This window comes from Mastomys coucha, unplaced genomic scaffold, assembly GCF_008632895.1.
Source record: "Mastomys coucha isolate ucsf_1 unplaced genomic scaffold, UCSF_Mcou_1 pScaffold14, whole genome shotgun sequence".
Taxonomy (NCBI): domain Eukaryota; kingdom Metazoa; phylum Chordata; class Mammalia; order Rodentia; family Muridae; genus Mastomys; species Mastomys coucha.
Window position 1 is genome coordinate 45,610,795 of NW_022196896.1, and position 16,352 is coordinate 45,627,146.

Here is a 16,352-nt window from a genome sequence, read left to right on the forward strand (position 1 = left end):
GGTCCTCAGCTGATCCATTTTCCTTTCAATAATGTATTTGTATTTTTATTATCCATGTATCCTGCCTCCCAAGTACGGAGATTAAAGTCATTTTACAGTTTCAAGAGATGGAACTCAGGTCCTCAGACTCGGCAGCTGGGGCTCCTACCTACTAAACTATCATGTCAGTCCAAGATCTTCATCTTCAAAGTATACGAAAAGTGGTGTGTGTCAAACTCAAGCACTCGAGGCAGAATCAGGTGGATCTCTGTGAGTTCTAAGCCAGTCTCATGTATATGGTGAGTTCTAGCCAGGGCTACACAGAGAAAACCTGTCTCAAAAAAACCGAGAGAGAGAGAGAGAGAGAGAGAGAGAGAGAGAGAGAGAGAGAGAGAGAGAGAGAGAGAGAGAGAGAGAGAGAGAGAGAGAGAGAAAGGAATAGCTCTTACAAGTTGTTTTCTGACCTCTACACATGTTTCCCTAATCCTCAAGTATTAAAAGAATCAGTTAAAATAGAAAAATGCAGTTGTATTTAAATCCTTTTACTGACACAATATTTTCATCTTCTGTAAGCCCAGGGAATGTTAGTAACTTGGGGCTCTGATTAGATTAAGTTATATATACTCTCCCACCCCCTGCTTTCCTAATAACAGTTGGCAGCCTAGCTCCTTTTGAAAGACCCCTAGAGCTAGGGAGACCCTCACTCAAGTCTCAGGATGACACGACCACCCAATAACTCACAAGAGACTGATCTTGCTGCAACAGCATGAGGTTTATTCAGGGGAAACCAGTGTACTGCGGACGAGCTCTTAACCCAGGGGCAGAGGAGCTCGACCCTGAGCACAAGAAGTGAGGGGTGTTTAGAGGGAAAACCCACAAACTAGGGGGGTGAGGGGTTTACCAAGGACACATAACAAGAGAACAGTGGAAAATTCTAACAGGACCCAACCCCTGATTGAGTCAGGGTCATAAGGAAAACATCCTGCACACTCATTATTCACAAGAATGTGGTCTGGTCAATGTTATTCACTTTATGGCTGACCGTTCCCTAGAACCACCCAGATGGCTTATATCCTGCTTTTTGTTCTTGGACCTAGCTGGGAGGGAGCAGGGGCCTTGTGGCCAACAGGCTCCCAAAACTGGCCAGTCCACATTCCTGGCTCGTCACAGAAGTGTTCCATGCCCTTTTAGGTAAAGGTTATATACATTATACATTCTCACCAATACATTTCTACTAAATGCTCCTTTTTTCTTAATTCTAAAATTCTCCAACTTTACACTTTACCTGTATGTACTGTGCATAATACCCCTACCCAAATAATGCATCTAGTAATTTTGAACATCCACCTATGTGGGGCTATCGTACCCCTTCTCTGAACAATGAGATAGGTATGTCTCCCCTGACAACCATCAGACTTAGACACTTTTTTTTTTTTTTTTCGAGACAGGGTTTCTCTGTATAGCCCTGGCTGTCCTGGAACTCCCTCTGTAGATCAGGCTGGCCTCAAACTCAGAAATCTGCCTGTCCCTGTCTCCCAAGTGCTGGGATTAAAGGCATGTGTCACCACCACCCAGCAGATTTAGACACTTTCTATTGTCATGCGTTCCAACGTATTCAGTATGCAGAGTGGACAATTCCAACTGGCCTGATCTGGATTTGGATACATGCTCAGTACAGCAAACCATCCTATAAGTGAGCTTTTAGGAAGAATCTATTTACCATATTATGCTAATGTATATTTCGGTATGTATATAATTAAAATCAGGTGCATTATAGAAATGGGCATATATAGTAGGAAAATATTATATGACATAATCTATTGATCAAAATAACCATCAAAACTATGCCCCTTAATTCAAGCTCCTCCGCCCCACAGTCACTGGGTGCCCTGGAGTACCCTCATGTGACCCATTCCTCATACAGTATACTCTGATCTTTTCTATTGCTTTCCCTTTTTTTTTGTTTTGTTTTGTTTTGTTTTTGTTTTTCGAGACAGGGTTTCTCTGTGTAGCCCTGACTGTCCTGGAACTCACTCTGTAGACCAGGCTAGCCTCAGAAAACTGCCTGCCTCTGCCTCCCAAGTGCTGAGATTAAAGGCATGCTCCACTACCACCCAGCTGCTTTGCTTTATATAAAGTTGCCTTGCTACTCTGACAGATCTGTGTGAGCTGTTGAGTGTTACCACCAGAACAGGGTTGTAGGCCACAATTGTAAGCCATCTTAGCTGCTGATCGAAAACTAAGAGTCTATAAAGGTTGTAAAGCAGCAATGAAGCTGAAGGAAGCACATTTTTCTAAAATAGAGTCTTTGAATGAAATACAGGCCAGAACAAAACAGTTACATTTTATTACTGGGACTCACACTTTTACCTCAAGATACTACTCAATGGAAGAGCTCTAGAGGCTTGCACAGCACCAGCACCAACCTCCATCCCCCAACTCAATACTACTGCCTCAAATTCAACCTTCCTTTTGAGTGTATTCTCAAGACTGGTGAGGTCCCAGCTGGGAGTTGCTGCTGACTTCATGTAGGGGTCATCTTGCCAGTCTATTTTGTGGTCGAACCTGTTTGTATTTGAGTAGAAATTGACAGGAAGTGGGGGAGAGAAATTAGCTTAGATAGCTTGATGTAGCTTTCTAGGTCAGGAGAAACCATGGTATGAGGAAGAGCTTGTGGGAGAGAGTAGCCTGCACACAGAAAAGTAGTGTATCGGGTGGACTTGCTTCCTTGAGGCGGGTCTTACCATATAGCTCTGGCTGTCTAGGATTCACTATATAGAGAAGGCTAACCTTGAACGCACAGCGATCCGCTTGTTGAGTGCTGGGTTTGAAGGGATGTGTACTATGGCTAGTGCACTTTCTTTTAAGGAAGGCTTTCCTGTAAGGCAACTAGTTGGTCTCACTGAAAATTTGTTACATTTTAAAGGGCTGGATACTTTAACTTACGTTGAGTACTCAGAAACAGTATATTCTAAGTCAGTTTTTTTTTCTTCTCTTGCCTTGCAGGAAGTGCTCAGATATTAAAACAAATGTACAAACAGTCACACATGCAAATAAAAAGAGGAAATAGTTGGATGGGAACTTCAAAATCACATGACTGGTGACTAAGTCCTCCTTACTGTTGAGTCCCAAAGTCTTCCTGGCGAGTTTAAAGTATCGGAGATATTAAATCATGTTGCCATTTATTCTTTTTTCGACGCTGCTTTCTCCCATATTTACTGAATCTGAGAAGCAACAGTGGATCTGCAACTCCTCCGATGCAATTATTTCCTACAGTTATTGTGGTAAGTGGCCCAGCAACAAAGAGCTGCGGTGCCAACTATTGTGAGAGAAAGTTTTCACTGAACCTGAAGCTGGAGAGCAAGGCAGGAAGGAATGCTGCTCCAGCCATGTGGCGGCTGCAGTCTGGGGTGGGGGTGGGGGTGGCGGAGAGGCAATGCGAACCACTTCCGAGTGCGGATCATCCTTCCCCTCCTCCTCCCAGCCTCCCACCCCCTTTCCCCCCAGATCTCTGAATTGCTTTTACCTCTGTTGCTGTCTGTGGTTAAGCTCTCTCCACTCTGTTTGCTTCTGAGTCCCAGCACGGACAGAAACTGGTTCCTCTTGAGGAGGCTAACCCATATCGCTTCCTGGTGGGGTTTCTGTTCCAGCCTGTGGTCCTAGAGGGCTCTTGGAAGTGTCCTTCCTCACCAACCGTGTGACGTTGAGCAAAGTACTTAGACGTTCTCTACCTCACTTTTTTTTTTTAACTTGCAAAATGAAAGTGATTTTAGAATTCACTGTATGAGTCACTTGACAAATAATGATTTTTTTTTTTTATTTAGAATAATGTTTCGAGACAGAGTCTTTCTATATAGCTGTAACTGACCTGGAATTCAGTATGTAGAACAGGCTGGGTTGGAAATCACAGAGATCCGCTGGTCTCTACCTCCTGGGATTAAAGGCATGCATTGCCACACCCAGTTTATTTTATTATTTTTTCAGCCAAAGTATCAGTATATATATATATCAGCATTGGCTGGCCAGGAACTCATAGACATAGACTCACATGCCTCTGCCTTTTGAGTTATTTGCTTGTTTTTTGAGACAGTGTCTCATTCTGTAGCACGGGCTGCCTGGAACTGACTATACTGCCTATGCTGTTGCCTCAACCTCTCCAGTGCTAGAGTTGCAGGTATTTTTCAGAGAAGCTAAACTCTGGTGTCATTGGATCATAGCTAATGCTATTGCCACACTACAACTTCTCATTAACAAATGCCTGGGACCACAAGACTTGGTTGGTTGTCCATTTTCTGCCCCTCTAGGAATGTCTGCATGGTTGGAAGGTAGTGCTTACAAAATGCCAGTTCTATGAAAAACAAGATCATAGCCTAATTGTCTGCAAGTGGAGCTGGCAATTTATAAATGTACTTTGAGAACTCCTGCATTTCAAATTGGTTGTTTTGGGGGACTGGCTTGTGACACACTCTGACCAGGGCTAATAACTGTTTCCCTCTGGGGCATTAGAAAGGCTCTCAGTCTGCTCACCTCTGTTTGCCTCTTCCTGTGAGTCCCTGCTTTGTCAATTTATTTATGTGTGTGTGTGTGTATGTGTGTGTGTGTGCGTGTGTATGTGTATGTGTATATGTGTGTGTATATGTGTGTGTGTGTATGTGTGTGTGTATGTGTGTGTGTGTGTGTGTTTGTTTTCCTGGATATATATATATATATATATATATATATACACATGCTGATGCTGATGCCCTCAGAAGCCAGAAGAGGACATCAGATTTCCTGGAACTGCAGTTAGAGGCTACTTTGAGCTGCCTGATGTGGGTGGTAGGAGTTGACTCTGGGTCCTCTGCCAGTCAGTGCTCTTAACCATGGAGACCCCTACTACATGGTGACTCTTCATATGCTTAATTAGTAATGTATAATAAATATTATTCTGTTTTACTCTTTTTAAAAAAGGATTATTTATTTTATGTATATAAGGACACTACAGTAGCCATGGCTGCTGGGCATTGAACTCAGAACCTCTGGAAAAGCAGTTAGTGCTTTTAACTGCTGAGCCGTCTCTCCAGCCCCTCAGCTTTATCTTTTAGTAATGACTTAGCTGTCTTTGTTAAGGCTTAGGTAAAATGTTCAGGCCTAGGTAACAGTACCTATCTAGCCTGCCATGTTGTACCGTTACTAATATTATAAGGAAACTTTTTTTATATGCTGTTTCTGTTGTTAATAGGATGCTCTGTGCTTTGGTGTTCTTAGAAACCAATCACAATAGAAGTTAGATAGAACTGTTTTCTATAATTAGCCACAATAAACTTGGAACCAAACCAACTACCCAGCAGCACTTCCTGAACCAGTGTATAAGCTTTTGTAGTATAAGGTCTTATAAGGCCTTATAAGGTACCCTGGGGTGGATCCCAATGTGAGAGACACCTACACCTATTTCTGTTTTGAGTAAGCTGCGAATAAAGTATAAGTCCTGTCGGCCGCCTTACCCGTCCAGTTCAAAGTAAGAAGGCAAACACCAAGCCCTTCTCCATGCAGTTTTTATTCAGGAACCTTAATATTTACTTCTTCTTACTAGCTAGCTTCTTTCTTTTATATTCTTCTATATCTTCTTCTTACATCTTATTACTACTTACTACTTATTACATCTTACTTCTATATCTACATCTTCTCTCCTATCCCATTACCAGCCCCAATTCTAAATACTTACTCCTAAATCTTACATAACCCATCACCAGCCCTAATTCTATATACTTACTCACTACCTCTTATTCTCTCTTCATACTTACTATCTATTACATCTTACTTACTCTCTCTCCAGCCCCCAGCCCTGTGGGTTAAATACTTTCCCTGGTCCCAATCAGCATCAGCTACGTAGCAAAGCATAATAGGCTACAAGAAATCATGCCAGCTTGCATCATAAACTAGAGGCACACAGCTTTTCCAACTAAGGCTTGTTTATCTCAATGCTCTCTGCTCTGGCCGGAGACCAGGTGTTCAAAATATATGTATATAGAGTGGCAGTTGCGGCTCCCCACAAGTTCCCAAGACATCCCTGGGAACTGACCTCCTACTTGGCAGAAGGAGACATGTTATGTGGATAACTGACATCCTGGTTGGGAAGGTAAGACATGAATGAATCTTAGACAAGGCAAGTCCCCTGCCACAGAATACCCCCAACAAAGAGGAGCAGGATAAGTAGAGAACAAAGACATGTTCCTAAGGAAATTCCCTGAATCCTGATTGGTAGAACAACTTGGCACAGATGTCTGTAGATCTCAGGCTTAAAAAGTCCTATAGAGCAGGGTGGTGGTAGCGCACGCCTTTAATCCCAGCACTTGGGAGGCAGAGGCAGGTGGATTTCTGAGTTCGAGGCCAGCCTGGTCTACAGAGTGAGTTCCAGGACAGCCAGGGCTACACAGAGAAAACCTGTCTCAAAAAACAAACAAACAAAACAACAACAAAAAAACCCTATAGAATCTTGACCATATGTTGCTGTCAGCTCCCAAGTCGGACCTGTGGCCCTGATTGATCAATCCTGAGTTGTATGTTCAAGAAACTGTCTCTGTCTGAATGAGACCAGTGTTCATGTGGTTTGTGAGGCAACTCCTGGAGCCCAACATTTGTCTTTATTTGGTTTGTTATTTTTTGAGATAGAGTCTCTTTATGTAGCCCTGGCTGTTCTGGAATTTGGTATGTAGACCAGGCTTGCCTCAAACACACAGAGTCTTGTATACCTCTGCCTCCTGAGTGCTGGGACTAGAGACATGGTATACCATACATGGCATATATCTGGCTTCCTTTGTCTTTTGATGAGACTGTCGGAGGTAGAACCTGACTCTTAGCTCAGTAACACCAATAAATCCTGTGGACCTTCTTCAGAATGCCCTGACACCAGGTCAGAAGAAAGCAACAAGGAATCTCTACCCTATGACCCCTGCATGTGGCCATATCAGAGTGTGCCAGTCCTTTGCCTGGGAGAGTCCAGGCAGACAACATCACCTTACCATAGAAAGCATTAATTTTTGTAGAGCTGGCACTCGAGTGTTGCTGCCAGTGATGCCCAGGTCAATCCTGACTGTGTGTATGATTTCCAAGGTCGAAACCAGAGGATTCTTCTTTAGGCAGGCATGTTTATTTTGGCTTGCCTTAACAGTTTGCTAGCTTGGGGGACTTAAATGTGAAGCATTTATTTTGTACTGATCTGGAATTCAAAATGAAGATTTTGGCACATTTAGATTCCCTTTGGCTTGCTGAAGAAGAGGTGCTATGATTGTTGAATGTAAATTTTTTTCAAACTCATGTCAAGAATCTGTCTGTCACTGTATTAGCATTAAGAAGTGGGACATTTTGTTGTTGTTTATTTTCTGAGGCAGGTAGGATTGCACTGTAAACCAAGATGACCTAGAATTTACTCTGTGTTGCAGGCTAGCCCAGACTAGCCTTAAAATTCCTGGGGATTCTCCCAACTCAGGCCCTGAAGTGTTAAGATTACAGCATATCTGGCTTATATGGTAACCATTTAAGGTCCATCAACATCCTACTTGGGTTTGACACAGTGTTTCATGTTTCTAATTTAGCACTCATTAGGTCTAGGAAGGAAGACTGTTGCAATTATGAGGCCAGCCTGGTCTACATAGTGAGTGCTTAGGCTAGCCTGGGCTAGAGAATAAGTTCTTGTGTCACAAAACAAAAATGAACAAATACATAGTTTGTCCTAAAGAATCTGGCTGACTCACTTGAATTTACTTATTTTTCACACATTAATTTTCTTTGGTGGTGCTGGGACCAGAATTGTGCATGGCTAGGCATGCATTTTCACACTGAGATATATCCCTTACCCAACTTGAATTTATTTTGAACAGGCATCCACCATCTAGCAACATCTTCTATCCCAGGTACATAGATTGTGTAATCCATACTCATCAGAATTCCAGGACTAGTGAGATGGGTATTAATTATTTCTGGATCCCTCGAGAACTGGAGGTGCTAAATAACTATATCAGTTTTTTTCTTACTATGGAGAAGCTGAGAGCTGGGAGTTTCCATCTTTGCCCATGCTAAGCAGAGGGGGAGCCAGGAAATAGTGTTTATCAGCTCAGCCTACTGCTTTCCTTCTTCTCTGTGTACTTAGACTGTGCTAGCATATCAGAACTCCAAGATGCACAGCCTGGAGCTAGATTGGTAAACTAGATTGGAAAAGTTAGGGTACTGGGCATGTAGGTGAAATGGAGAGTTGGGAAGCCACTTTCTAATCATACGGTGGTGTCAGGCAGGGTAAAGGACACTGAAGAGCCTATGTCCTGAATCTTCCTAGTGATACTAGTGAGTACAGTTTGTCTTTTCTTTGTTTTTGTTTTTGGTTTTGGTTTTTTCGAAGACAGGTTTTCTCTGTGTAGCCCTGGCTGTCCTGGAACTCACTCTGTAGACCAGGCTGGCCTCGAACTCAGAAATCCGCTCGCCTCTACCTCCCAAGTGCTGGGATTAAAGGCGTGCACTACCACCGCCTCAATGTAATCAAAGTCTTTTTTGTTTTGTTTTGTTGTTGTTGTTGTTGTTGTCTTGTGAGTACAGTTTGTATGTTTGCAGGTATTGGAGTTATTTTATTACTTTCTGGCTTTTTACACATGGAGTTTGTACTTGGGGGATAAACCTGGCTCTTCATATTCAACATAAACTGCAACTATCACTCTTCTAGAGAGATATTTTTAACAATCTTCAATTGTTCTCATTATACGATTTTATTGAAGAGCATCTTTGGGGGCTGATATTCAGAATGCTGTGTTTATTGAAAGTTCTTTATATACTTACATTTTCTTTATTCCTTTTAGATCACATGAAATTCCCTATTTCAATTAGTTCTGAACCTTGTATAAGATTGAGGGGAACCAATGGATTTGTACATATTGAGTTCATTCCAAGTAAGTACAAACTTTCACTCTTGTAGTCAGCTACAAAGGACTCTAGAGATTCAGAATAATTCTATTCCAAAAATGTTTATTATCTATTGCTATATTATAAGTTACCACACTCTTAGATATGTGCTTAACACAGCACATGTCTATTGTGAGATGGTCATCTGGGCATGGCTTACCCATGTCATTCAGGGTCCCTCATAAAGATATGATCAAGACTGTGACCACATTATACAAGTTGCTGCTTTTCAGTTCATGGGGTGGTCGGTAGTATTCAGTCTCTGGATTCTGGCTACTGGCTACATGGGTCTTCTTACTTTAGCTGCTTGCTTCATCAAAGCTGGTGAGGGGTAATGATGAAAGACTGCTAGATGGCTTGGACAAGAAAATGATACTGCCATTTTTTTTAAAAAAATTATTTATTTATTTACTTATTTATTTAATGTATGTGAGTACACTGTAGCTGTCTTCAGTCACACCAGAAGAGGGCATCTGATGCCATTACAGATGGTTGTGAGCCACCATGTGGTTGCTGGGAATTGAACTCAGGACCTCTGGAAGAGCAGTCAGTGCCACTGAGCCATCTCTCCAGCCTGGTAATGTCATTTTTTCTGTATTCTACAACTCAATCATATGGAAGGTTTTACAAGGATATAGGGTAGAAATGGGAATGACTTGAGCCTGCTAATAATGGGTGGCCTTTGTCAACTACTAGCTATTCAGCTGGTGAAAAGTAATTGAGTTTCCATTGGACAATCTATCTGTATATGAGCAAGCCAGTATTTTTTTTTATTATTTTAAATTTTTATTCCCCTTCACTTCCTCTCTCCCTTCCTCCTGGCCCTGAATTTGTGTGTGTGTGTGTGTGTGTGTGTGTGTGTGTGTGTGTGTGTGTGTGTGTACATGAGTGTGCTCATGTGAGTGTGAGTGCCTGAGGAAGGCAGAAGATGGTCTTGCCTTTCTTAGGATTAGAGTTACAGGTGGTTATGAGCTGCCTGCCGTGGGTTCTGGGAAGCAGCAAGCACTGTTATACACGGAACCATCTTTTTTCTTTCTTTCTTTTTTAAAGATTTTATTTATTATTATACATAAGTACACTGTAGCTGTCAGATCTCATAACCGGTGGTTGTGAGCCACCATGTGGTTGCTGGGATTTGAACTCGTGACCTTCAGAAAAGCAGTCAGTGCTCTTACCCGCTGAGCCATCTCACCAGCCCCTGAAACATCCTTCTAGTCCCAGGACATTTTACTCTTAAAGATGACCTCTTTAGGGGGGTGTGGTCTTGCGTGTATGTGTGATTCAATCTCTAGCAAGAGGGAGGATCTTTCTAGAAAACATATAGTGGTGATGGCATGAGAGAAGGTGTTGTATTTGCCTCATGTTCTATTCTGTGTTTCATTACTTCTCAGCATGTGAAGGCCAATGATAGCAGCTCTGTGAAAATACAAACAGTCATTCTCTCCCATTAGCCATTGCTGCTTACTTCCTCTAAGCCCAGGGGTTCAGAAAGTGAATTCTTAGGATTTTTTTTTTTCCTTCCGGGAGAACGTCTCATTTTGTAGCACTAGCAGTCCTGGAACACACTATGTAGTCCAGGCTGGCCTCATACTCACAGATCAGCCGGCTCTGCCTCCTGAGTGCTGGGTTTAAAGGCGCAAACCACCACATCTGGCTCCCAAGAAATGAATTCTAGTCTTTAGCACTATGGTCTCCATTTTCAGCACAGACTTTGAGCATGTTTTATATTTTACAAAGTGCTATCATGTAAATAACAGGCTTCCATAAAAGACATATTTTTATTATTTTAGTTATGTGGATATGTGTATGTTTGCCTTGTGTGTGGATGACTACGGAGGCCAGAATGCAGTGTTAGATTCTATGGAGCTGAAGTTACAGATAGGTTGGTGTGAGCTGCCCAATAGGGTGGCTGGGCACTGAACTTGGATCTTTAGGAGAGCACTCTTAACTACAGAGTCACTTCTCAAGCCCCTGATAAAAATATTTTGTTCTTGTTCTCCTCTTTCCTTCTGCCTTATGAGAAGGTTGCCACTAGGTAATCCGAACTACATAACAATGACTATATATCCCAAATTGCCCTTGGACTTGTGGAAATCTTCCCATCTCTGCCTCCCAAGTCCTGGGTTATGTGTCTATCCCACTATGCCCAGTATCATGTAGATAAGCTTAAAGAAACAATCCTTCTTCCTTGGATTGTAGACCTCCATCTTATAAGAAAAAAAATAGCAGTTGAGAATTTAAGAATGAAGCTGAGTTGGTGGCACATGCCTTTAATCCCAGCTCTTGGCCAGAAGTAGGTGGATGTCTGTGAGTTCAAGACCTACCTGGTCTATATAGTGAGTTCGAGGACAGCCCAAGCTACATAGTGAACATAGTGAAACCCCCCCCCCTCTCTCTCTCTCTCTCTCTCACACACACACACACACACACACACACACACACACAGAGAGAGAGAGAGAGAGAGAGAGAGAGAATTTAAGAATGATAAACAATATTGGTTTGTTAGTTTACTTGAATCTAATTGTAGAATATTTTTCTTTGATTCACTGGCCCTGAACTTGTTCAGTCATTAGGAGGAATCTGTCAGGTTGTAGGACAACTGAAAAAAATGTGGTAGTGGCAGCCCTAAAGAGGGGCATGGAAAAGGGTCTAGAGGCTCTGTGAAGTAGAACTATGTACAAATCATGGGACTGTGGTGTAGCTCAGTGGTAAAAGTCTTGGCTAATATGTGAACCACCCTGCAAGAATCTGCCAGTTGAGCAGAAGAGACAAATCTTGAGGGTAACTTGGATGGTGAAATGACAGTCTGAAGCTTCCACAACAGAAGATGATTCAACTCTGCTTGTTCTGCTTTCTTGGCCAAGAGCAAAAGAAAGGAAATTTTGACCTAGTTAAGGCTCTGTAATTTCTCTTTTTTTGTTCCTAGACTCTCATGTGCCTCATCCTCAGGTTTAAGTGGGAGATGATTTACACAGTGAGTGACCTCACTTTCAGATGGATCCTTTTCTTTTAAAAAAAAAATTGTATTTCCAGACTCAAATACTACTACCACTGCTGCTACCACTAACTCAGCACTCAGGGTTCACTGAAAGGCAGAGCCCAAGAAAGAACTAAACAGATAACAAATTAGACATTCTGGGGGTAGTTTTGAGGGACAAATGTTTGTGAGAGGGGATAGAGAAGACATGAAGAGGTTCAGACTGGACATGGTACTCAGTTCCTGCAGTTATATGGGGCAGAAGCAGGAGGATTGTTTGAATTCATGAGCTTGAGGCTGGCCTGTACAATCTGGCGAGGCCTGGTTTCAAACTCAAAAAGAATCATAAAAGCCCACCCACCCACTCAACCTATTAACCAACCAACCAAAAATGAAAAGGGAAGTGGAAGAGACTTAGGATGATCATCAACCCAAAATGTACCTGAGAGATACTCTCAGCTAAGTCAATGAGGATTCCACAGTATAAAGATTGCCTGTCATAAGCGTTTCAAGGCAGGGGCTGGAGATGTGGCATAACAATTAAGAGCACTTGCTGCTCTTCTACATAACAGAGTTCAGTTCTTAACAACCTCTTGTAGCTCCAGCTCCAGGATCTGATTTCCTCAGGTGTCTGTGGGCACCTGCACACACATATGAATGCTCTCACACAGACCTACATATACAGACTTAAAAATAAATCAATAGGGGCTGGAGAGATGATTCAGTGGTTAAGAGCATTAGCTGCTTTTGCAGAGGATCTGGGTTCGAGTCCCAGCACATACATGGTCACTAACAACTGTCTGTACTCCAGTTCCAGGAGATAAATGCCCTCTTCTGGCCTCTGAAGTACCAGTCAGGCAAGTGGTTCACAAACAGGAAAAACATCAAAACATACATAAAAACAAAATAAGATTTTTTTTTTATTTAAAAAAATCAGAAGCGGGATGTGGTGGCTCATACCTTTAATCCCATCACTTGGTAATCAGAGGGAGGGGCTACATAGCGAGACCCTGTCTCAAAATCAATCAGTCAGCCAGCCACTTAAAAACTATAAGAACAGCCTGTGTCGAGGGCCCTTGAGGTGTTTGATCATTTCAGGGTAAACTTGTCCAAGTCTAAGGCTGTAGTTTAGTGCTAAGTAGATCTAAGATTCTGCAGTGATGGGCAGTCTGCCATCACTTACAATATCACTGCCACCTCCTTACAACAGTTTCTTTAGCAGGAAATTTGAGTGATAAACCTTCATTGATGTCACAAATATGTTAGTTATGCATTGACTATCACACAATAATCTATACTAATCTAGTAGCAAAATAATTATTTAGTCATTTTCCTAAAGAGCTTCACAATTATGATACCTAGAATTTACTATAATCTCTATAAAGTATGGAATCCATTCATAAAACCAGGCTCATTTTTTGGTTCTGTTTCTACCTAAATTTAATAAGAGCTATAGTTATAAGCTTGAGTCAAAACTGAATAGGAATAGAAATTATATTTTTTGGTACTTCTCAGGGTTACTACATAGAGTCTTTATATAAAAGAAACAAATTGACAAACAACTCTGTGTAGTAAATCCCTTTACTGTTATTTCTGGCAGTTCCTGGAGTTGTCCTAGGCAAAAATACTTCCCTTTGTTCTCTCATGATGGCCACCATTTCTCATCTCCTTCTCTAATACTCATGTTGCTGTTGTTGGTCAGCTAAGTGCCATGTCACTATAAACATTGTTGATAATGTGACCATGGTCATATCCAAGGCCAAAGGCATCTCAGGATAGAAACCACTGAGATAGCAAGTCAGGACTTCCTTTCATGGCGTCACCAAAGGCTTCAATCATGCTGGACCTCATGGAAACTGTCACATGGGACAGCAATGCTGTCTGCTCTGCGTGCAAGCTTTAACTCTATGTCTCATGAATTCCTTATGAAACCAGCTCTTGTACTCTCACATATAAATCCTGCTTTTAGAGAGTCCATAGGACCAGTTTTTTTTTTTGTTTGTTTGTTTTGTTATGCTCCCATAGTAGCCTTTTCCACACCTAACCCAGGAAGCAGCAAGAAGGAGAAAACATAGGCTTGGATCAATATGTGCCTCTGCTGACACTGTGGTAGTAGGGGTTAAAAGGGGGCTGGTAAGATTCAGTAGACGTAGGGTTCTACTGCCAGTGAAGTAGAATAAAGTAGAAAAGATCAGTTATTAGATACATTGATTTATTTAAGGTGTTGCTTGTCCTGCCTATTGGCCAAGCATGACTTCAGTTGCTTCCAGAAATGGGGAAATATGGAGAATAGCTGAAACAATTGGTTGTTGCCCTTAACAACCTTCTGACTGGCACATTGCTTGCTTCCACTTGTGGTTTTAAGGTATAAAATGAGGATACAAACGGGAACAGGATCAAAGCCTTTCAGAGCTGTCCTACCTGCAGTCCACTTGTGACAGCTCTCTTCCATTCTCGAGACTGACAGTTCTCTTCTGTTCTCATTGACAGCTCTCTTCCGTTCTCATTGACAGCTCTCTTCTGTTCTCATTGACAGCTCTCTTCCGTTCTCATTGACAGCTCTCTTCCATTCTCGAGACTGACAGCTCTCTTCCGTTCTCATTGACAGCTCTCTTCTGTTCTCATTGACAGCTCTCTTCCGTTCTCGAGACTGACAGTTCTTTTCTGTTCTCATTGACAGCTCTCTTCTGTTCTCATTGACAGCTCTCTTCCATTCTCGAGACTGACAGTTCTCTTCCGTTCTCATTGACAGCTCTCTTCTGTTCTCATTGACAGCTCTCTTCTGTTCTCGTTGACAGCTCTCTTCCGTTCTCGAGACTGACAGCTCTCTTCTGTTCTCATTGACAGCTCTCTTCCGTTCTCATTGACAGTTCTCTTCTGTTCTCATTGACAGCTCTCTTCCGTTCTCGAGACTGACAGTTCTTTTCTGTTCTCATTGACAGCTCTCTTCTGTTCTCGTTGACAGCTCTCTTCCATTCTCGAGACTGACAGTTCTCTTCTGTTCTCATTGACAGCTCTCTTCCGTTCTCATTGACAGCTCTCTTCTGTTCTCATTGACAGCTCTCTTCTGTTCTCGTTGACAGCTCTCTTCCGTTCTCATTGGTGTTAGAGATACTGACGGCTCTCTTCTGTCCTGTTAAGAGTGCTTTTTCCAGAAAGACTCCTGTAACACCAGTTTGATCTTGATGATGAGAAAATCACATTTGAGCTTGTTATGTGAGGGAACTGAGACACATTTGACTAAAGGTGTAGAATAACTATATGATCACATGGCACCTAAAGCCAGGGAGAATGTTCATGGTAAAAACTGAGAACTGAAGGTGAACCTTGAGAAAGAAGAGTCAGTGACATAAAGAGGAATCAGAGATGTTGGGAAGAAAACTGAAAGAAGGTGGGAGAACCAGCCTCAATGGTGGCTGGGAGAGATCTAGCAATTTGATCAAGCATAGCTGAGTTCAGTTTGAAGACTGGAAAATTGCTTTTGAGTGAACTGGAAGCTAACCTGATCTACCTAGTGATTTCCAGGCCAGCCAAGGGTACACATGAGACCCTGTCTAATATATTATATATTATGTTATGTAGTACATATTACTTATCACATATATGTATACACACATATATATACACATACATATACATACATACATATATATGGACAAATGAATACTTCTGGAGAGTCAGAAAAATATATTTTTACTGAGATTCTCTATCATCTATGTATCATCCCTCCTTCTATCTATCTTATTACTGGGGATGGAAATCAGGGATTTATTTCTACTTACTATGGCAAATGCTATACTTCTGACCTATGTGATAAACTCTTTTTACTTTTTATTTTGTGACAGTCTATGTTATCAGGGATTTGCCATGAACTTATCTGTAGCCCAGACAGATATTGGACTTGTGAGCCTCCTGCCTTGATTATTTGTATGTTTGTTTGTTTGTTTATTTAATTTTTGATCCAGGGTTTCTTTATGTAGACCAGGCTGGCTTTGAATTCAGAGAGATCTGCCTGCCTGTGCCTCTGGAATGCTGGAATTAAAGGCATGTGCTACCACATTTGGTCTTTAATTCTGTTTTTAGAAAATGTTCATCTAAATTCCAAAAGCTGATGAGCTTATTATTCCCAGTTTCTTCCTGTCCTTTGAGTTTTCTGGGTAAGCTTACCAAAATTGAAAATCTTATGACTTTGGAAGTTTTCATGATCAAGTTCTGAGTATTTCTGTTTTTCTTTTTTTGTGTGTTTTTTAGGGGGCAGGTATATTACATAGCTGTCACTGTGGAACATTCGATTTTGCTACAAAGTTAGAACTTTAATTTTATCTTTGGAATAAGGATAGTAACACTACATAGGCAGCTATGATGATCAAATGCAGCATCATGGGAAGAAGCCCAAGGCGCCACTAAGGGTACAGTAAATACTCCGTGTCAGTGCAGCACAAGGCGCCCACTAAGGGTACAGTAAATA

The 16,352-nt window shown here is 41.8% G+C and overlaps 1 protein-coding gene across 7 annotated transcripts in view; it reads left to right on the plus strand.

The window, feature by feature from the left end:
- Window positions 1-3,016: 3,016 nt before the first annotated feature.
- Window positions 3,017-16,352, plus strand: part of Ly96 (lymphocyte antigen 96) — a 36,555-nt gene continuing 23,219 nt past the window's right edge. For 2 of the 7 annotated variants that reach the window (XM_031366955.1, XM_031366953.1), the window contains exons 1-2: window positions 3,027-3,263; window positions 8,805-8,894. In XM_031366955.1, the coding sequence (XP_031222815.1) occupies window positions 3,152-3,263; window positions 8,805-8,894 (202 nt within the window). In that variant the 5' untranslated portion in view covers window positions 3,027-3,151. Of the gene's footprint in view, window positions 3,264-8,804; window positions 8,895-16,352 lie in introns of all 7 variants that reach the window. The other 5 variants (XM_031366954.1, XM_031366950.1, XM_031366952.1 and 2 more) reach the window with 5 other exon arrangements.